Source organism: Dreissena polymorpha, chromosome 8 (assembly GCF_020536995.1).
Source record: "Dreissena polymorpha isolate Duluth1 chromosome 8, UMN_Dpol_1.0, whole genome shotgun sequence".
In the NCBI taxonomy this organism is placed as follows: Eukaryota; Metazoa; Mollusca; class Bivalvia; order Myida; family Dreissenidae; genus Dreissena; species Dreissena polymorpha.
The window spans coordinates 52,828,942-52,852,386 of NC_068362.1; the positions used below are offsets into that span (position 1 = coordinate 52,828,942).

Consider the following 23,445-nt stretch of genomic DNA (forward strand, 5'->3'; position numbering starts at 1 on the left):
GGCCCCTGTTGCTCGGTTGTTAGGCTGGACATTCACTTAAATAAGTTAAGTTTCAGAAACCTTTACACTAGCAATTTTTTGCTCACTTAAGTTTTACAATTTAACCATGGTTGTTATTTACTAGTTTATTGTGCATGTTATATGTGTACACAATAGATGTGATAAAATATTATATCTTAAAAATGTGAGTATTTCCATGTACTAATGTAAGACAAAATGCAGAACAAATATTAAGATACTTGGTTATGGTGATGATATCAATAAACTTAATGAAACAAATTGTGTGTTTTAACAATGATGCAAAAACAGAGACAATTATATGGTACAATGTAGGTCTCGCTTGATTTCCTTTGTTAAGTTTTGGTGTTGGGTTGTGTCTAGTGGTTCTGTGGTTATCATGAGATTGGTGTCTTATTTATTGTGCACTCAGGAAGCCATAATAGGAAATGACAGGGCAGGGCACTTCCTTAAAGTGCAGTTAGGTCAAGCCATAATAACTTCTACATACTTTAAAACTGATATTATAGTCATTGTCTAAAGACATAATGTGAACGTCTCAAGAGTAGTGCAGAAGTTCTCAATAAAGAAATGTGTTTGCAAAATAAAATTATGTGCTATTGTTTGGGTATGTTTCAGTAATCTGTTGACGAAGTCCTTTATAGAAAAAAATATTGAAGATGAAGACAGATTCAGGTTAAAAAAGCTGAAGCCACAAGAGGTACAGTATTCAGCAGCCTTTAAGTTGTTACAGGTGTTATAAATGTGCAAGTGATGTAGTCCGAATTGCATAATATCAATAGAACTGGAAAAAAGTTCTGTATTATAAGGGCTTGTGATTCAAAACTTTATGCTCCGTAAGTGAATTGTATAGTTTCCTCTTTGTCATTCCATAAGTCTGTCTAGGTCGCCGTGGTGTAGTGGACATGGTGTTCGCCTAGTGATCAGGAGGTCACTGGTTCAATTCCCACTGTGGGAGCGTTGTTTAAATCTCCCCTATAGACACCAAGTACTGGTTCTAGTCCCAGGAAACAGACTCGAGAGCGTTTAAAATAAGCCTTAGGCTTTCTATGCAATCGAGCTTAAATAAATAGGTTAAAAGAAAAGACGTCTAAGAATACTTAAAATTACCGTATATTACATTTCATGAGATTATGAGATTTCTGGTAGACCTTTAAACAATAGTAGACATGGATGAGCCAAAAGGAAGAGGTTGCAACCACCCTGCTAGTTTTGTCTAGGTATTGCCCTAGTTCATGTGTTCTCCTCTGTTTCTATTTTGCAGCTTACGGAGCACTGTTTCTACCATGGCAGTGTACAGGGTCACTCCTCATCCCTGGTGGCAGTGAGCACTTGTGAAGGGGTCAGGTGGGTCATTATATCAACTTTCTTGTTGCTCATGGTTACATTCTGGCCTTTTATCTTTGGTCAGATGCCAAATAGTTGTGTATAGGCCACGCTCTGGGAAAACAGGGCTTAATACGTATGCGTAAAATGTTGTCCCAGATTAGCCTGTAAAGTCCGCATAGGCTAATCATGTACGGCACTTTCTGCTTGGACTGAATCTTTGTTTAGAATAGACTGTCTTCCCTGAATAGCCTGTGTGGACTGCATTGGCTAATCTGGGACAACATTTTTCGCACATGTAGCCCCATTTGCCCAGAGTGTAATACATAAGTGTTTTTTATGTCCTCCAGTCTATACTTGGGGACATATTGTTTTTGCCCTGTCTGTTGGTTTGTTTGTGTTAAACTTAAAAATTGGTCATAACTTTTGCAATATTGAAGATAGTAACTTGATATTTGACATGCATGTGTATCTTTTGGGGCTGCACATTTGAGTGGTGAAGGTCAAGGTCATCCTTCAAGGTCAAATAGTTGGGGGGGAACATAGTGTTTTACGTACACTTCTTGTTTAGTATGACTTTAATATGACGAGCAATCCTAGCAAGGCTGGATTTTTTGTGCGGTACAGCAGCATTGAAAAAGCCTATTTAAAATTAGTTTTTTTTAATCATTATAACTTTTTACTTTGACAGCTTTGATTTCTCAGTTATAAAGTTGAGAGCTTTATTACCTGTGCTTGAATCTTATAACGTATAAATCTGCATTACTTAAGAATGTGATCAACTATGTGAAATACAAATAAAATGTGAAAAAGGCTCTCAATAAGGAAATAACAATACTTCAAATACCACAGCTTGGACATATGTTCAGACTTGTTTGACAAGACATTTAGTTGAATGAAACAAGTGCGTTTAGATTCTGTGGTAACAATAAACATACACTGTAACTCCAATATAGTGCGGTCCGTTATAACGCTGTGTCCAATATAACGCGGGGGGTCCTTGGATCCCATTTTTTCTCCAACCTTCCATTTCTGATTCAAATCCATGTTATGCAACTTCATACATTATTTTCAGAAAATTCAAAGAAGCCGGCGATCACAGCTTGATTGCTTTATCTGTCCGTTTAACTGATTTTAATCGATTAGAGGTTAAACAACACTCGACAGCTAATTGGTGTTAATCTGTTGTGTAATGTCAATAAATGTGTGAAAACTTGCGAGTCCGTGTTTATTACATGTATTCCCTATCAGAGCGGTTCAGTGCGCTTATTTCAATATGGCAAGTGCAAGCGGAATAATTATCAAATTTAGTTATTTAAAACGATTACCTGTTTATGTTTTGTATTTATCGTGTATTGTATTTCATTGTATAAACTATGGCTGTGTAAGTGTGTTATCGTTTATTATATGCTACACATGCTTGATAAATAAAAATATCTGTGTGTGTGTTTAATGTTTCAGTACGTATACAAAAAAGAAATTAAAAAAATCCTGCGTTTTATTTACATGCTAACGCAGTGTAATAGTTAACAGAGATGCACTTAAATTTGTGCCCGTTATCAGAAAGTCCACGGAAAGCACGTTTTTAACATGCTGCGTATGACGCAATAAAATATTTCTTTGTTCATGTATCGTATTGCATTCAATCTAAATTTAAATTGGCTCGTCATGAAAGCTGTGTCCCATAATGCACTGTACTAATTTTTCTGAAAAATGGCGTAGGCATATGATTTTTTTTTACGAAATTCGTAAACATATTTCTTGTCATAAATGTTTAACATTATTTTTTCGTAAGTGATGTTATAATTATATTGGATTATCGGATAAATGTGCACATTAGAAAAGCTGTATGTATAATGTTATCGTTCGATTCCGTTTATATGCATGTATTTGCGGATGACAACACAGCATGACAATACACAGGACTAATATTATAGGCTATACTTTACCTGTTTTTATAGCCCCCTTAAATAAATAAGCTCAAAATTTATAACGCTGTCCGTTTATAACGCTGTTGCGTGGCTTGGACCCCGTCTTCCGCGTTATATTGGAGTTACAGTGTATCTGTTTTGATAGTTAATTAATATCATTCAACAATTGCATCTTTAAAAGGAAACTGCATATCTGCTAAGTGCTTTAAACGGCACATCTGTTATTGAGCTGGTTGGTGACCACTGCATGTCATGTCTGTTTCAGTGGTTACATCCAGACCGACAGAGAACTGGTTGGTGACCACTGCATGTCATGTCTGTTTCAGTGGTTACATCCAGACCAACAGAGAACTGGTTGGTGACCACTGCATGTCATGTCTGTTTCAGTGGTTACATCCAGACCAACAGAGAACTGGTTGGTGACCACTGCATGTCATGTCTGTTTCAGTGGTTACATCCAGACCGACAGAGAACTGGTTGGTGACCACTGCATGTCATGTCTGTTTCAGTGGTTACATCCAGACCAACAGAGAACTGGTTGGTGACCACTGCATGTCATGTCTGTTTCAGTGGTTACATCCAGAGCGACAGAGAACTGGTTGGTGACCACTGCATGTCCTGTCTGTTTCAGTGGTTACATCCAGACCAACAGAGAACTGGTTGGTGACCACTGCATGTCCTGTCTGTTTCAGTGGTTACATCCAGACCGACAGAGAACTGGTTGGTGACCACTGCATGTCATGTCTGTTTCAGTGGTTACATCCAGACCAACAGAGAACTGGTTGGTGACCACTGCATGTCATGTCTGTTTCAGTGGTTACATCCAGACCAACAGAGAACTGGTTGGTGACCACTGCATGTCATGTCTGTTTCAGTGGTTACATCCAGACCGACAGAGAACTGGTTGGTGACCACTGCATGTCATGTCTGTTTCAGTGGTTACATCCAGACCAACAGAGAACTGGTTGGTGACCACTGCATGTCATGTCTGTTTCAGTGGTTACATCCAGACCAACAGAGAACTGGTTGGTGACCACTGCATGTCATGTCTGTTTCAGTGGTTACATCCAGACCAACAGAGAACTGGTTGGTGACCACTGCATGTCATGTCTGTTTCAGTGGTTACATCCAGACCAACAGAGAACTGGTTGGTGACCACTGCATGTTATGTCTGTTTCAGTGGTTACATCAAGACCGACAGAGAACTGGTTGGTGACCACTGCATGTCATGTCTGTTTCAGTGGTTACATCCAGACCGACAGAGAACTGGTTGGTGACCACTGCATGTCCTGTCTGTTTCAGTGGTTACATCCAGACCAACAGAGAACTGGTTGGTGACCACTGCATGTCATGTCTGTTTCAGTGGTTACATCCAGACCAACAGAGAACTGGTTGGTGACCACTGCATGTCCTGTCTGTTTCAGTGGTTACATCCAGAGCGACAGAGAACTGGTTGGTGACCACTGCATGTCATGTCTGTTTCAGTGGTTACATCAAGACCAACAGAGAACTGGTTGGTGACCACTGCATGTCCTGTCTGTTTCAGTGGTTACATCCAGACCAACAGAGAACTGGTTGGTGACCACTGCATGTCATGTCTGTTTCAGTGGTTACATCCAGACCGACAGAGAACTGGTTGGTGACCACTGCATGTCATGTCTGTTTCAGTGGTTACATCCAGACCAACAGAGAACTGGTTGGTGACCACTGCATGTCCTGTCTGTTTCAGTGGTTACATCCAGACCAACAGAGAACTGGTTGCTGACCACTGCATGTCATGTCTGTTTCAGTGGTTACATCCAGACCGACAGAGAACTGGTTGGTGACCACTGCATGTCATGTCTGTTTCAGTGGTTACATCCAGACCGACAGAGAACTGGTTGTTGACTGCTGCATGTCATGTCTGTTTCAGTGGTTACATCCAGACCAACAGAGAACTGGTTGGTGACCACTGCATGTCCTGTCTGTTTCAGTGGTTACATCCAGACCAACAGAGAACTGGTTGGTGACCACTGCATGTCCTGTCTGTTTCAGTGGTTACATCCAGACCGACAGAGAACTGGTTGGTGACCACTGCATGTCATGTCTGTTTCAGTGGTTACATCCAGACCGACAGAGAACTGGTTGGTGACCACTGCATGTCATGTCTGTTTCAGTGGTTACATCCAGACCAACAGAGAACTGGTTGGTGACCACTGCATGTCATGTCTGTTTCAGTGGTTACATCCAGACCGACAGAGAACTGGTTGGTGACCACTGCATGTCATGTCTGTTTCAGTGGTTACATCCAGACCGACAGAGAACTGGTTGGTGACTGCTGCATGTCATGTCTGTTTCAGTGGTTACATCAAACCGACAGAGAACTGGTTGGTGACCACTGCATGTCATGTCTGTTTCAGTGGTTACATCAAGACCGACAGAGAACTGGTTGGTGACCACTGCATGTCATGTCTGTTTCAGTGGTTACATCCAGACCGACAGAGAACTGGTTGGTGACCACTGCATGTCATGTCTGTTTCAGTGGTTACATCCAGACCGACAGAGAACTGGTTGGTGACCACTGCATGTCATGTCTGTTTCAGTGGTTACATCCAGACCAACAGAGAACTGGTTGGTGACCACTGCATGTCATGTCTGTTTCAGTGGTTACATCCAGACCGACAGAGAACTGGTTGGTGACCACTGCATGTCATGTCTGTTTCAGTGGTTACATCCAGACCGACAGAGAACTGGTTGGTGACCACTGCATGTCATGTCTGTTTCAGTGGTTACATCCAGACCGACAGAGAACTGGTTGGTGACTGCTGCATGTCATGTCTGTTTCAGTGGTTACATCCAGACCAACAGAGAACTGGTTGGTGACCACTGCATGTCCTGTCTGTTTCAGTGGTTACATCCAGACCAACAGAGAACTGGTTGGTGACCACTGCATGTCCTGTCTGTTTCAGTGGTTACATCCAGACCGACAGAGAACTGGTTGGTGACCACTGCATGTCATGTCTGTTTCAGTGGTTACATCCAGACCGACAGAGAACTGGTTGGTGACCACTGCATGTCATGTCTGTTTCAGTGGTTACATCCAGACCAACAGAGAACTGGTTGGTGACCACTGCATGTCATGTCTGTTTCAGTGGTTACATCCAGACCGACAGAGAACTGGTTGGTGACCACTGCATGTCATGTCTGTTTCAGTGGTTACATCCAGACCGACAGAGAACTGGTTGGTGACTGCTGCATGTCATGTCTGTTTCAGTGGTTACATCAAACCGACAGAGAACTGGTTGGTGACCACTGCATGTCATGTCTGTTTCAGTGGTTACATCAAGACCGACAGAGAACTGGTTGGTGACCACTGCATGTCATGTCTGTTTCAGTGGTTACATCCAGACCGACAGAGAACTGGTTGGTGACCACTGCATGTCATGTCTGTTTCAGTGGTTACATCCAGACCGACAGAGAACTGGTTGGTGACCACTGCATGTCATGTCTGTTTCAGTGGTTACATCCAGACCGACAGAGAACTGGTTGGTGACCACTGCATGTCATGTCTGTTTCAGTGGTTACATCCAGACCGACAGAGAACTGGTTGGTGACCACTGCATGTCATGTCTGTTTCAGTGGTTACATCCAGACCGACAGAGAACTGGTTGGTGACCACTGCATGTCATGTCTGTTTCAGTGGTTACATCCAGACCGACAGAGAAGCCTACCACATAGAGCCAGGGCTGGATATGGGGGATGGGGCACACAGGCTCTATAAAGACATTCACAAGAAGGACACCCCACACAATTGCGGTACAGAATTTCTTTCCATACTTAGGTTTTTGTGATTATTACTATGCACATTATGATCCCATAAACAGTCAGCATTAAATGTTATAAGTTTGTGGATGATTCAAGAGATTAAATTGTAACTTCAAATAATTCATAAACATCAAGTGTAGATGTTCAAGACACTTCAAATATGTCATCAATGTCAAGTGTATATGTGCAAGACACTTCAAATATGTCATCAACATCATGTGTAGATGTGAAAGACACATCAAATAAGTCATCAACATCAAGTGTAGATGTGAAAAAACACTTCAAATATGTCATCAACATCAAGTGTACATGTGCAAGACACTTCAAATATGTCATCAACATCAAGTGTAAATGTGCAAGACACTTCAAATATGTCATCAACATAAAGTGTAGATGTGCAAGACACTTCAAATATGTCATCAACATAAAGTGTAAATGTGCTGACACTTTCCATCCTCGGTCCACTTTACGTCCCTTAGTTACTTTCCCTTGACCATATCTTTCAGATCAGTACAAGTGTAGTACAAGTCAAGTTTTTCTGGTTTCTGATCAAAGCCAGTAAAGCTGCTTAAGTTGCACTGTGTATTAGGTTTGTTTCTAAGGACAGTTGAATAAGGTTCCTTCGGACAATCTCGAGAAGAAAGCTGTCAGTGTTGAATTGCATTCTGTATCTTTAATACATTATCTATCCTAAAAATTAACATTCTTTATGTTTAAAAAAGTCTGGAACCATATTGTTGTAAATTTTACAAAAACATTGACAACGCAGAAATATGTTTTCATAGAAGTGGAGTAGGAACCTAAATTCATATTGCTATCTTTTATTGTAGGTACCCATCCCACAAGACATTAATCCAAGCTCAATGAAACAGTACAGATTGACTTGACACATTCATATTTAAGAAGAGTAAGTAGATGAAGAATTATCAGTAAATAATGTTTTTTAAGGTATTGATTGCATTTGGTTTGATTTACTTATTAACAAACATTTGTATAGATAGAAACCCTGCATACATCGTTCTATGTCAACATTAGATCCAACATCTTGGTTAGATTTGAATATGCACTTAAAATATACAATATTCTTAATACATAAATAAAATTTGTGTATTGTTTGTGTGCTGCATGATAGTATTGCAATTATTATACCCCCCTTCGAAGAAGAGGGAGCATATTGTTTTGCTCATGTCGGTCCATCTGTCCGTATGTATGTCCGTCCACCAGATAGTTTCCAGATGACAACTCAAGAACGCTTAGGCCTAGGATCATGAAACTTCATAGGTGCATTGATCATGACTCCAGATGACCCCTATTGATTTTCAGGTCACTAGGTCAAAGGTCAAGGTCACAGAGACCTGAAATAGTAAAATGGTTTCCGGATGATAACTCAAGAACGCTTAGGCCTAGGATTATGAAACTTCATTAGTACATTGATCATGACTCGCAGATGACCAATATTGATTTTCAGGTCACTAGGTCAAAGGTCAAGGTCACGGTGACCCGAAATAGTAAAATGGTTTCCATTAACCTTGGCAATACAGACAATTGACCTGGGAATACAGGCAATGTTCATTTCAAATGTTCATGACTATGTTGTGTATTGTTGTTACAGAAACGCAGAAGCTTGGTGGAGCCATATGATGCCAATTTGCAGACACGCTATGTTGAGATGTATGTAGTCAATGACTTCAGAACCGTAAGTGAAATGTTTCAGTATTCATTTAATTGTGTTTAATACTAAATCCTGAGCATTATTCAGCCATAGTGAACAGTTTAAATGTCTTCTTGTCCAACTGTAATGCATAGTGAACAGTTTAAATGTCTTCTTGTCCAACTGTAATGCATTGTGAACAGTTTAAATGTCTTCTTGCCCAACTGTAATACACTGCTGAATTTCAAACAAATCACACTTCATTATTTGCGGGCCATTGGGGTAGTGGTATGAGGGAAGAAAACTTGGTTTGTTTAAATTGATTATATTCTAGGCTAAGTGCATGATAAATAAAAATTAAATTTATATTCACCCAGACTGTGAAATTTGCTATTATGTCAACTGGTTTAACTACATATTGGTAAAATCTAAATAAAGCAGCATAAAGGATGTTACCATTTATCATTACTGTTGCTTTTTTAGTAACATTACTTTGCATTTGTCTCCATTTATCCAAGTGTGTGTTACATTATCTTCCTCTTATGAAAAATATCTTACGACATTTGTATAAAACCCTATAGTATAATATATTCCGTGTAAATACTGTACAGAATGGTTCATTTTCATAAATATCATTTAATTGTTATCTGATAATAACATGTTTAGTTGAACATCGGCCATTAAATAATTTATAATTAATTAACAGAATGATAATAGCACACATCAAGCAATTTGAAGTCAAAGTAATGAAGTTAAACCTAGCAATAGCAATGTGCTATGATTTAAATAAACATACTTGTGTACACAAAAGACATCAGCAAAGTAGTTTTTGCTAAGTTATTGTAAGGCATGATATATTATGTAGTTTAGCAAACTTGTGTTTGAGCAATACTAGAATTTGCAATTAACATGAGTGTAACTTTGCGAATTCTCAGTGAATTAATTGGTTATAATTGTATGCAAGCATAGTTTATTGAACAAATTAGCTCTCATGTTAAAAATATATATATCTGGTCACACTCTTATACCTGAATTGTCAATACATACATGTAATACAGTGTCAATCGTAGCTTAGTTTGTATTGTTTGAAACTTTTGTAAGCAAACCTGAATGAGTAGTTAAGGTTTAATTTCGAAGCTGTCTTCATCTGAGAATGCCAAATGTATTTGATTATCATTTTTAGTGTATCTGTATGGTTAAATCCGGTATTCCTTGTTTTTCCAGTTTGATAGTAATAATCGTGATGTCGCGTACCAAACTCGGAAGACTCAGAACATTATCAACATTGTCAGCCGGGTGAGTCATACATATTATGTGGCAAGAATCATGCGTCTTTCAGGCCTTTCTTAAGGGTCTTTATGCGATGTGTAACCACTGTGCCTGACTTTTCAATTATAGGTTTTACTTAAGCAAACTAAGTATCAGGTGTGTTTCCATGTACATACATACGGCTCTATACTCCATTGTATCCGGTAGAAAAAAACTTGCAACATCAAAGTGGACCGGTATTAGATAAAAAATTTATGGTGAAACATCCTGTTATTAAACAAGATTTGTTTTTGAATAAAAGATCATAAAGATCTCAGGCTTAACTGCTACAAGTTATCTGAATCTGAACGATTAATTTATGTTCTAGATTTTAAATATATCATTAATTATTTATAACTGACAGGCTTTTTGCCATATTCAATTCTTGTGCATGTGTGTTTCACAGCTTTATCGGCCATTCAACATTTACATCGCCCTGGTTGGTGTGGAAAACTGGACGAAGGAAGATCTGTTCCAGATTGTTGATGAAGCAGATACAACCCTGCAGAGCTTCCTACACTATCGGAAAGAAAGGATCAACCCCTACCACAGGAATGATAACTCTCAGTTGATTACGTAAGTAAGGTTTGATCAACCCCTACCACAGGAATGATAACTCTCAGTTGATTACGTAAGTAAGAAAGGATCAACCCCTACCACAGAAATGATAACTCTCAGTTGATTACGTAAGTAAGAAAGGATCAACCCCTACCACAGGAATGATAATTCTCAGTTGATTACGTAAGTAAGAAAGGATCAACCCCTACCACAGGAATGATAACTCTCAGTTGATTACGTAAATAAGAAAGGATCAACCCCTACCACAGGAATGATAACTCTCAGTTGATTACGTAAGTAAGGAAAGAAAGGATCAACCCCTACCACAGGAATGATAACTCTCAGTTGATTACGTAAGTAAGGAAAGAAAGGATCAACCCCTACCACAGGAATGATAACTCTCAGTTGATTACGTAAGTAAGGAAAGAAAGGATCAACCCCTACCACAGAAATGATAACTCTCATTTGATTACGTAAGTAAGGTTTGATAATTTCCAATTGAGCTGTGTTATGGGAGAACTCAGCATAATGCTTTTGTGTTAAGTGTTAAGTGTTGTCCCAGATTAGCCTGTCCACACAGGCTAATATGGGACAACACTTTCCACCAAAACTGGTTTTTTGTTTATATGAAGGCTCTTCTGAACAAAAATCCAGTTTAGACGAGAAGTGTTGTCCCTGATTAGCCTGTATGGATTGCAGTTTAGGGGAAGGAGACCCTATTCATCTTTTTTTCTGTAAATAAAAAGGTACATCAGCTGTGCAGGATTTTAGCCATTAATGTATGCGTCAATAAAATTGGATTAATAACTGAATAAGAACTGCAAATTTATGTGTCAGGTAGAGTAAATACAGTGACATTAATCCTGAACCAAGCAAAAAAGTACATTTAAATGCTCATAGCTAGAATAATAATCGCCTGCAAATATTTAAAATATATATAATGACAACTTATCAAATGCTTTTAATAAATTCTGTTATAAATGATGTTCCTTATTTTAACAGCAAAATATTAAAATAGTTTTTCTGAGCTTTTTATTTATTTGTTGGTTGTTTCCATGCCGTTTGCGATGTTTTTTTTCTGCAGGACAACATCATTCAGCAATGGAGTGGTGGGCAAAGCCATCAAAGGGACAATATGTACTTACCAGTACTCTGGTGGTGTGAACTTGGTAAGGATTAAATGAATGAGTGTTGCAGTGGGGAAAATGGGGCTTAATGCATGTGTGTAAAGTGTCGTCCCAGATTAGCCTTTTTGATCCCCAGAGGCTAATCTGGGACGATGCTTTTCACTTTGATGGTATATGTGTTCAAAGGAAGTTTCTTCTTAGTGAAAATCTAGTTGAGGTGGAAAGTTTTGTCCCTGATTAGGCAATTCTGGGACAATACATATAACACTTTTATTAAGCCTAGTTTTTCCGCTGGGAAGCTCAAAAACATTATAAAACATGTTTAATGCTGAATCAAGGGATATTGAAATGGTTCTTTTACACTACGCGACCCATGATTTTTGCCTCGATTCTCGCATCACCGCGATCTATGCAACGTGACGAATTGCAGTGATTCCGATCGACAAGAAAATTTGGATGATGTCTCCGTGATTCCATGGTGACTGTCGCACAATGTATCGCGAATCACTGCGAACTGCCATGATTCACCTTTTTTCGCGATGAAAAGAAGGCGGCAACATGGGAATTGGAAATATGCATTCCGCAAACTAGGATACCTTGTTAATAACCAAAATAATAAATGTTCTTTCCATTGGGAATTAGCAAAAAAAGACTCTGCAAACTGGAAAACTGAAGTTCGGCAATCTGGTACAAAGATGGCGATGATCACAGCTTCATTGCTTTATCCGTCTGTTTTACCGATTTTAATCGCTTAGATTGGTGTTTATCTGATGTGTAATGTCAATACAGGTTTGAAAAACTCGCGAGTCAGTGTTTATTTCATGTATTCCCTATCAGAACAGTACGTGTAAGAAAAATAAATGAAATAATCCAGACGATTTATTTTCATGCTTACGCAGTGTAACTGTTAACAAATATTCCTGTTCATTTTTACCCAAAAGCAGAAAGTCCCAGCGAAGCACGTTATATTACATGCCAGGTATGACGCAATAAAACATTTTTTTGTACATGGTCGTATTGCATTCAATCTAAATTTTAATTCGCTCGTTCAATGAAAGCTGTGTTCATAATGCACTGTACTCTTTACACTTCTGAAATATTATGAAGGCATATGTTATGTTTATGAAATTCCTAAACATATTTGTAGTCATAAATGTTTGCAATTATTTTTTCGTAAGTGATGTTGTAACTATGTTGGATTATCGCATAATTGTTCACATTAAAAAAGCGGTATGTATACAGTTATCATAACATTTCGGTTTATATGCATGAATTGGCAAAACACTGATGTCACTGATATCCACTGCCATCATTGCGTATCGCGGTGAATCTCCACAAACTTTGGGAGAATCACGGCAAAGATTGTCTTGCTCTCGCACGACGGCGGAGTGACGAATCACGTGATATCTCGGTGATCTTCCCCTCAAAAATCAAACTGTCCACCGTGACTCCACGAATTAGGCAAAAATCATGGGTGGCGTAGTATATCTAAGCTGAACTCTAAAATAATAGAATCAGAGATGGTATATAAATTGTTGCTGTCATGGGAGCTCATGTTAACTGTTTATGCCCCTGGTAGGGTGGCATATAGCAGTTGAACTGTCCGTTAGTCAGTCAGTAGGTCAGTCAGTCGGTATGTCAGTCTGTCCGTCAGAAAACTTTTATGGTCATAACTTTTTCAATATTTAACATAGCAACTTGATATTTAGCTTGCATGTGCATCTCATGGAGCTGCACATTTTGAGTGGTGAAAAGTCAAGGTCAAGGTCATCCTTCAAGGTCAAAGGTCTAATATATGGCGTCTGTCCATCCGTCCGAAAACTTTAAAATTGGCCATAGCTTTTTCACAATTGAAGATAGCAACTTGATATTTGGCATGCATGTGTATCTCCTGGAGCTGAACAGTTTGAGAGGTGAAAGGTGAAGGTCAAGGTCATCCTTCAAGGTCAAATGTCAAATATTCCGTCCGTCCGAAAACTTTAATATTGGCCATAACTTGTTTAATATGTTTAATATTGAACACAGCAACTTCATATTTGGCATGCGTGTGTATCTCGTGGAGCTGCACATTTTTAGAGGTGAAAGGTCAAGGTAAAAAATAAAATTAAATAAATTCATTACTCCATTCAATCTCTTACTTACTTCTCGTGAAGTTGCACATTTTGAGTGGTGAAATGTCAAGGTCATCCTTCAAGGTCAAAAGTCAAAAAATACATTCCAAGGGAGATAATTTCTAAACCTGCCAAATGATATATTGAAATTTTATTTTAAAGTGGCGAGATAGGGGGCATTGTGTTTCTGACAAGCACATCTTTTGTTTTTTAATAACTTTGATTACAGTACACTCACAATGCTGTTAAATACTGCTGTAGAAATGGTCATCAAGATGATAGATAGTTACTGTGCTGTTATAATTGATTTGAAACTGTATGATTTATGTTCAATGTGCATTTGATGCTTTATGTCCAGAAAAAAATCATTGAGTTGTAAAAATAGCAGTTTTGCAAAGCAACATCATTTTCTTATATGTATAGGATCTGGCACGAGTTTTCATGTCATACCATATTTTATTAAATGAGTTCGGGAATTTTGTTAGTAAGCGATGAAATGACAACGAGTATCAGATCTTATTCATCACATGCTTTTAAATGAGCAAATTAAATAAATATTTACGCATACATGATAAATCCCGAATGTTTTTTATATTTCGTGATGTCATTTGAAGTTGCAACATCATTTCAGCAAAATAACAAAATGCGCTTGGTCAATCGAACGAAAACTAAGCCAATGAAAACGCTTAAAAAGTATATTATAAATGAAAATATAACTAGACCACATATAAAACCATACAATTCTTGCAGGACATGCGATTTTATCAGTACATAATTTCTGAATAATAAATTATTTAAAACGGAAATTAACCTTTGTTACTACGCAAATATTTTCACAGAACTTACTTAAACATATATACATTGTTGTAACATCAGAATCTCGCAACGGAAGCTCAGACAGCAACAACTATAGCACACGAGCTGGGGCACAATTTTGGTATGGACCACGACAACTACACGATATGCAAGTGTCCTGTGGAGAAATGCATCATGGCGTCCACAAGTGGGGGGTTGGTATTCGCATGGAGTGTTCCGTTCAAATGGGCCTGTATTCACCAACCATGAAGGGATTTAGTCTCATGGAAATATGTTGTTCCTCATTTACAAATGGGCTGTGCTCTGTGAAAAGGTGGTTTAATGCATGTGCGTAAAGTGTCGTCCCAGATTAGCCTATGCACAGGCCAATCAGGGACAACACTTTCCGCCTAAATTGGATTTTTTTAAAGAAGGGACTTTCTTTAAACAAAATATATCATAAAAGCGAAAAGTGTTGTCCCTGATTAGCCTGTGCAGACTGCACAGGCTTATCTGGGATGACACTACGCACATGCATTAAGCCCCCTTTTCACAGAGCAAGGCTATAATATTTTGTGTATCAGAACCAAAAATGCTATTCACAAATTATTTAAAGTCAAGAATAATGTAACTAGAGTGGGTTAATATCAAGTTATATTCACCATTTAGTTAAACCAAGTCCTTTAAAATTGGGAATATTCCATCTATTGAGCTAAAATTTGGAATTGGACCAGTTGTTTGCACCTATCTGACCAGAAACATTAATATGCATAGACATAGCCCCTTAGCCATAGCCCCTTAGCCATAGCCCCTTAGCCATAGCCCCTTAGCCATGAATGTTTGCAATCACCAACTCTCAATTTTAAAAGATTGACCAATGAAAATACTTGTTTCATGTGAGCTTTTATTTTATTGGCTGAATCTTTGAGATCTAGTCTAAAACAGAAGTTGAACATTTGTACAAATGTACATGGGGCCTGACTTGCAAAGTGTTTTTCAATAAGTAATGGTATATTAAGAGTAGGTTCAAACTGAACAAGGATAAATATGAAAAGGGATGCCAGAGTATTACAGTTTCAGGAATATTCCCTACTCTTAATGTAATTGCTAAGCACAGGTTGTTGAATACTGGCTCAGGTGGTAATATTTTGTTCAAGATGCAAGTATCTCATATGGTGGATTTGTTCTAGTACATTGTGAATGGATTTTGAATGGGTAATGCATTTTGGGGCAAGTGATTTGATAATTCATTTGCATGAAGAATGAGAAAAACATTTATTCAGAGATCTATGACATATAATTAATAATGTTGTACTTCCTGATATAACAACTAAATAACAGATTATAACAATTAATATTTGGAACAATATATTTGAGCCGTGCTGTATGAATAGTGAGTTTAATGCATGTGCGTAAAGTGTCATCCTAGATTAGCCTGTGCAGTCCACACAGGCTAATCAGGGACGACACTTCCGTCTTAACTGGATTTTTGCTAAGAAGGAACTTTCTTGAAATGAAAAAATCATAAAAACGGAAAGTGTTGTCCCTGATTAGCCTGTGTGGACTGCACGGGCTAATTTGGGACAACACTTTACACACATTCATTAAACCTCCTTTTCACAGAGCACAGCCCATTTGTTTTTAGCTTACCAGAGCACTTAGTACTCCAGGGGTGCTATTGTGATCACTCTTTGTTCAGCATGATGCAGTTTTGGTGTTTCTCGTCAACTTTTAGCTCTCTTTATGCCCCCGGATCGAAAGATCAGGGATATATTTTTTTTGGCCTGTCTGTCTGTAATTCGTTCATACATTCATTGTATGTGCATGTCCCAAAACTTTAACCTTGGTTCAAGTTTGATAACTTTTGCAATATTGAAGATAGCAACTTCATATTTGGCATGCATGTGTATCTCAGGGAGCTGCACATTTTGAGTGGTGAAAAGTCACGGTCAAGGTCATCCTTCAAGGTCAAAGGTCAAATATCATTGTTTTTTTCTTTCCTAAAACTTTAACCTTTGTTAAAGTTTGGTCATAACTTTTTGAATATTTAAGATAGCAAATTGATATGTGCCATGCACGTGTATCTCATTGAGCTGCACATTTTGAGTGGTAAAAGGTCATGGTCATCCTTCAAGGTCAAAGGTCAAATTTATGGCTTCAAAGCAGCGCAATAGGGGGCATTGTGTTTCTGACAAACACATCTCTTGTTCATCAATAAGAATGTTTATCTTGAAATCACTAGGTCAATTCTTAGAAAAGCCTTGTACCACTCTAGAGGCCACATTTATGACTCGATCTTGATGAAACTAGGTCACAATGTTTACCTTGAAAATATCTTGGTCAAATCTTACAAAAGGCATGTACTACTTTAGAGGCCTCATTTATGACTCAATCTTGATGAAACTAGGTCAGAATGTTTAACTTACCATAAACAAGGAGGGTCACATGCACACCAAAATGATGCCACCATGTCAAATCTTAGAGAAACCTTGTTATCACAGTAGAAGCCAAATTTAATACTCATAGTGAAGAAACCTCGCCAGAAGATCTTGACAATATGAAGGCCATGTTTGAATCTTGGTAAAGTGGGTTCAATAACTAGGGCATCAGGTAAACTCTTCAACAATTGATATACCTTGTACTCAGGTGAGCGTTTTAGGGCCATCATGATGGCTCTTTTGTTTTAATGACTTTGATTGTTAAAGGGGCCTTTTCACAGATTTTGGCATTTTTTAACTTATTCATTAAATGCTTTATATTGATAAATGTAAACATTGGATCGTAAAAGCTCCAGTAAAAAATCAAGAAAAAAATTAAAAAAGGAAAAGAACATTGCCCGGAGCAGGTTTCGAACCAGTAACCCCTGGAGTCCTGCCAGAGTCCTGAAGTAAAAACGCTTTAGCCTACTGAGCTATTCCGCCGAGTACACAGTTGTACGTATTTTATACCTTATATAAGCAATCTTTGTAGTTTCACAAAATTTAACGACAAAAACAGAACTCTCCAAATTATTCAATCGTTTCGCGTTGCAACGCTTTATAATTTTTAGGTTTTCAAATCGTCAAAAGATGCATATAATAGCTATAATAGAGCATGGTTTATGTTCAGTATTACTGTTTCCTCACAAATATCATAACTAAAACGAAAACTTACGAATCTGAAACAACTTTTTTCAATTTTGTCAATTTACCAAAGCGTGAAAAGATCCCTTTAATGGTTAAAAATTAATTTATTTTTTCATGAACAAAGAATGATAAAATTGGAACAAACATTATAATACAACAAAAAAAAATCTGCATGATAATGGGCGTATAGTAATGTATTTAGGACTTTTTATTAAACTTCTATTACACATATATTTTCTGTGTTTTCTTTTATTAGATCCATGGATGGGCGGTAAATAGTGTTTAAAACATGTTAACAAGTTTTGAGTCATTTCTTTTCTTTGCTGTTCAGGGATGGTAGAGGGAAATTTCTTTTTTGTATGTCTCAATGCTTGTGAACATGGAATGAAGCACAAATTGTTCACGCTCTTCTATTTCCATTAAATGAATTTTTTTATGTGGATTTCTAAATTTGATATTTGGATTCTTTCTTTCGGAAATTTAGCAAATAAAGGAAACTCAGTTTTAGTATAAGCATCAGTGTAGTTTTAAGATCAATTAATTTTCCTGTATAGTGTTAGCTCTTAATTACAAGTAAATTAGCATTTTGCTTTCATCGTCAAAGGCATATCAATAAAATGACAAAAAATAAAGGTTCTCTTTGAATAAATACTTTATGATGCTTATTGTGGCACCAGTCGATGTTAGTGCCGATGTTTGCTAGGCATGGTGCATTGGTATGTGGCACCAGTCGGTTTTAGTGCTGATGGTATGTGTGGAAGAAGGTGTGAGCCTATGTAAACGTAGTATCAGTACTTGCTCTTATATAATATATGTGTCTTTTTTTCCTATTTGGCTGGCATCTACACTTTGCTTAGCTGGTATATGGTATTCAAACAGAAAATACTGATTAAGCTCTGGCTGTATGAAGCATGTTGATCCATAGCAATGTATGAGCAAAATTTTTTATAAAAAGTTTATTTATGACCATTTCTTTTTAAATTGCAAATAAAAAAGTTTGTGATTTTTTTTTATGTGATTTAACCGAAGAATTTGTGTGAACAGAATGCAGAAATCTCCGGAAGTCTTTTTAAATCAGCCACCCATATTATCAAAGTGTGACACAAACGGTTTTTTTTCCATTTGTGATTGATTGCACATAACTGATATCTTTTACTTCACTCCATAACAAACAGGGTGCTGTTTTTTCCTAACAATGTAAATTCTCTTAATTTATATATTTCACCTTTATTGTTTGAATGAAAGTAAAACACATACAATTTAAATTGTGCTCCCTGTATTCAATCACAATTTCATAATGTATCAAACAGGATATGAAATCAGAATATAATTAACCAGGTTTTCCGAAGGAAAAAACTGGTTATTAGATTGGCGAATGTCGGCGAGCGGGCGGAACAAGCTTGTCCGGGCCATAACTTTGTCGCTCACTGTGAGATTTTAAAATCATTTGGCACATTTGTTCACCATCATTAGACATTGTGTCGCGCGAAAGAATTACGTCGATATCTCCAAGGTCAAGGTCACACTTTGAGTTTAAAGGTCAAAAATGGCCATAAATCGCTTGTCCGGGCCATAACAATGTCATTCATTGTGAGATTTTAAAATCATTTGGCACATTTGTTCACCATCATGGGACAGTGTGTGGCACAAAATAATCACATCAATATCTCCAAGGTCAAGGTCGCCATGACTAAAAATACTAAAAATATATTTATTTTGAAACAAAGGGGGTTAATTTTGTTTGTTCAGTTCAAAAGTTCAGTTGTCTCCCTTTATCAGACTTTTTTCACAATGAAAACTTGGTTTTGTGACAATTTTGTCCCTTGTTTTGATTTTAAACTGTATCACAGAATTGCCACTTATTAAACTCATTCATAATAATTATATATTTTGCTTTTTAATATTAAAATAACGCTTGTGTGCTAAAATATAATTATTGAAGTTGAAATATGTCAACAGCTTTATTTAATTAATGGTTTGTAATAAAGATTCTTTAAAGCGGAGTATAACTTTAAGAAAATTTAGAGTCACAAAAAATCATTATTTTGGCTAAAAATGGGGTTTCTGAAAACTAATAACCATAGTAAGTAATTACGGTACATTGTAGATGTATTTTATCGTGAAGTATACAAAAATTAGTGCTGTTGTATGTCATGCATTCAATGCATGTGGAATGCAATATCACACTATCACTATGTGCAATAAAAAACACCCAGAACGCCATAGTCATTCCATTTGTTAAATACATCCTTGTAATAAAACAAATTGAAATATATTGATGATTCTTGACAACAACATTTTCCCAAAATGAATACACATATGTTTAAAGAAGAAGTTATGAATACAGTTGTAGACAATGCAGAAAGTGGATTTTGCATGGCTAAAAAAGTTTTTCCCAATTCTGTTTAGAATATTGAAGATATTTACATGGCATTATCCATAAAAGAAATATGCTTTCCCAGTCGTTTAATGCAATTACATATTTTTAAGTGTGAAATATGAAATTCCTATCCAGTATTTTTATGTCCCCCAGTCTATACTGGGGGACATATTGTTTTTGCCCTGTCCGTTTGTTGGTTTATGGTTTGTTTGAATCAAACTTTAACATTGGCCATAACTTTTACAATATTGAAGATAGTAACTTGATATTTGGCATGCATGTGTATCTCATTGAGCTGCACATTTTGAGTGGTGAAAGGTCCTTCAAGGTCAAAGGTCAAATATATGAGGGGACAGAGTGTTTCCCAAACAGATCTTGTTTATATTAGACTGGCAATCCTACATTGTTTTATTAAGAATAATTAGTGGAATATTCTAAAAGAATGTATCTCTTTGAAATATAGTCGACACTCCACTCTTTAGCGGATGATGAATGTTGTCTTGTTCTGAGAAAACTGGGCTTAATGCTTGTGAGTAAAGTGCCGTCCCAGATTAGCCTGTGCAGTCCGCACAGGCTAATCAGGGACGCCACTTTCCGCTTTTATGGTATTTTTAGTTTGAAGGAAGTCCCTCCTTACCGAAAATCAAGTTTAGGCGGAAAGTGTCGTCCCTGATTAGCCTGTGCTGACTGCAAAGGCTAATCTGGGACGACACTTTACGCACATGAATTAAGCCCAGTTTTCTCAGAACAAGACACAATATATTAAATTCTCCATCAACCAGGGTGAACGTTCCCACAAAGTGGTCCTCGTGTTCCATGACATCGCTCTATGAGTCGTTTGAGATGGTGATGGACTACTGTCTGCGTAACGTGCCGGAGACCCTGCACGCTGGGCCTGACTGCGGCAACGGGTTTACAGAGGCGGGCGAGGAGTGCGACTGTGGGGCTCTTGAGGTAGGCTAGACTAGAGATAAATGTGTGGGAAATGGGGGCCTGGACTTCAAATCTAATATACGTTTCAATGTCTTAATTTAATTAAGGACTTTACTGTACAATCTTTTATATTCATGACATGAAAATTCATGGCTTTTTGCAAAAAAAAACTTTTTTGTGGAAAAATTAATTTGTGGATTTCTTATTAAAAAAGAAAAGCAAAATTTGCGTTGGTCATTTACCATTGAGTTTAAGGTAAATTTGTAAATCTGTTAACCATCAAAGTCCAAAAGAATTAGTGTCCAACAAAAAATAAAATAGTAAGATATGCTTGTTGGGTGTTCAGTGCAAAACTAATGTAGTTGATATGGAAATGTAAATCAGATACCACTGTGTGATGCCCAGCCTGTGATTTGACCAATGTATTTTAGGAGTGTCACAACAAGTGCTGCAATGCTACCACGTGTCGCCTGACCAGGGGATCTCAATGTGCGGCAGGAGCCTGCTGTGACCTTGACACTTGCAAGGTCAGTGTTTTGCACTTTGCCCAGTGTATGTTTCTGTAGCTGCTAGCAGTTGTTATGTAGTTTCATTATTTTCTGTTGCTGTGATTACATATTCAATGTGTAACTAAGGCCATTCCAAATTAATTTGTTGGTCTACGGATTTTTTTGAAAAAAGTTGAAGAGGCGAGCGAAAAAAAAATTACTTGTTTTGGAAAACAGGAAAATTTTCGAGCGAGCAAAGAGCGAAGAAAAAAAAATCACATTTCGATAGAGAAATATTGCATTAACAAGAGATACAGGTTTAAACAGCTATAGTTTACATTCAAATCAATTCTTATACAAAGAAAAGAATCTTTGTACAAACAAGCAATAATATATCTATGAGTTACATACTTTTAAATAAAAATGCACTAAAATTAGGTTTCAGCACTTAAACTGCACTTCAAACTATTTTCATATTAGGAATTGCATTACTTGTAAGTTTTAATTTAACATCTTCTAATGCAATTAGTAAAATAATGTTTATATTTTTATATTAAATAACTCTTCCATGAAGATTCTGCGCTGTTATATGAATTTGCAGCCGTTAAAGGTTCCGATATGATTTCATGTTGGACCGATGCTACAGCAAATTGACGTTAAACGATATGAGGTCGATGTATATCGACGTCACTTTTATAGGAGTAAGTTGCATATGACCTTTGAGCACAAAATATAACCATATCATTGAAGTGAGGGACACATGTCTACTGCCTACTGCTGCTTATATTTGATCGATGTTTTCAATAGTGACAGCTGTGAAAAGGTATACCATGTTGCAAGCTGTGAAAAGGTAGACTATGTTCCAATAGCACTTGAAGAGGGACAATCTTCAAAATGATAATGACAGACAGTCGGACAAAGGCCATGCATATAATCCATTGTCGATACCTTATTTTAAAAGGGGCATATCGATGGCTAGTACGATATTATATTTTTCTGAAATAAATGTATACATTACAAAAAACTGTTTTGATGTTTCTAAAATACACAGACCCAGCTCTAAGCTGCAAAGCCTGTTCCGTCAACCATGTATTTTAATACTTCTAAAACATTGTCCCTGTGACTTCAAATTCTAAAACATTGTCCCTGTGACTCTTTAAATTGTGTTATAGGAAAAATTTGCCTACATATAGGGAAATACCGTCCATATGCCCATTTAATGAAAAACATGCATACAAAAACTTACGTCATGTTTCCCTATGTTGTTAAATTGAGCATGCTTAAACGGTATCTGCTGATAGTTGCATGTTCGAACGTGAACAAACACATTCAAATAAGTCACAGAATGAAGCAGATATGTTTATATTTATAAGGGTTCGCTGCAGCAACTTTTCACTGCAATTTGTTAAAACGGTCATGCAGGAAGCCATTCTTCTGGTCGTCTCGATCAAATTTTCGAGCGACTACAGTTATCAATTAAAAAGGTTACGAAACACTTTATTTGGCATTCATATTCAGCGTAAAAAACGTTTCTGCGAGATTGCTTTTTTAAATTTTTTCACAAATTAAAAAAAACACATGCGCTATGGTTACAGAAGGACACAAAAATTAGTGCGAGCGGTAAAATGTTTTTGTTTTTTTTCTCCATTTTGAAAAAATAGGTGCGGCAAATCCGACGACCAACACATTAATTTGGAGTGGCCTAAATTTACTTTATATTCATTGTTCACAACATCTTCATAAAGATCAATTATTTCTCTGATAAATAACATGGGATTGTAAGTGATGAATGTTTACATCACTTAAAATATTTTACCAAAAATCTTTTATTATCATTCAATAAATTGGTTGGCTGTTTTGAAACTTGTTTCTTTTTCTAGCATAAAAGAT

General features: G+C 37.1%; 1 protein-coding gene across 1 annotated transcript in view; it reads left to right on the forward strand.

The window, feature by feature from the left end:
* The first annotated feature begins 294 nt into the window (after positions 1-294).
* The window catches only part of LOC127840532 (disintegrin and metalloproteinase domain-containing protein 9-like), a 37,900-nt gene continuing 14,749 nt past the window's right edge, over positions 295-23,445 (forward strand). The window contains exons 1-14 of the mRNA XM_052368947.1: positions 295-329; positions 637-718; positions 1,283-1,365; positions 6,955-7,070; positions 7,682-7,725; positions 7,939-7,986; positions 8,692-8,775; positions 9,955-10,026; positions 10,445-10,614; positions 11,681-11,765; positions 14,711-14,844; positions 18,011-18,025; positions 20,917-21,088; positions 21,499-21,594. Coding sequence (XP_052224907.1) covers positions 295-329; positions 637-718; positions 1,283-1,365; positions 6,955-7,070; positions 7,682-7,725; positions 7,939-7,986; positions 8,692-8,775; positions 9,955-10,026; positions 10,445-10,614; positions 11,681-11,765; positions 14,711-14,844; positions 18,011-18,025; positions 20,917-21,088; positions 21,499-21,594 — 1,236 coding nt within the window. The remainder of the gene's footprint in view (positions 330-636; positions 719-1,282; positions 1,366-6,954; positions 7,071-7,681; positions 7,726-7,938; positions 7,987-8,691; positions 8,776-9,954; positions 10,027-10,444; positions 10,615-11,680; positions 11,766-14,710; positions 14,845-18,010; positions 18,026-20,916; positions 21,089-21,498; positions 21,595-23,445) is intronic.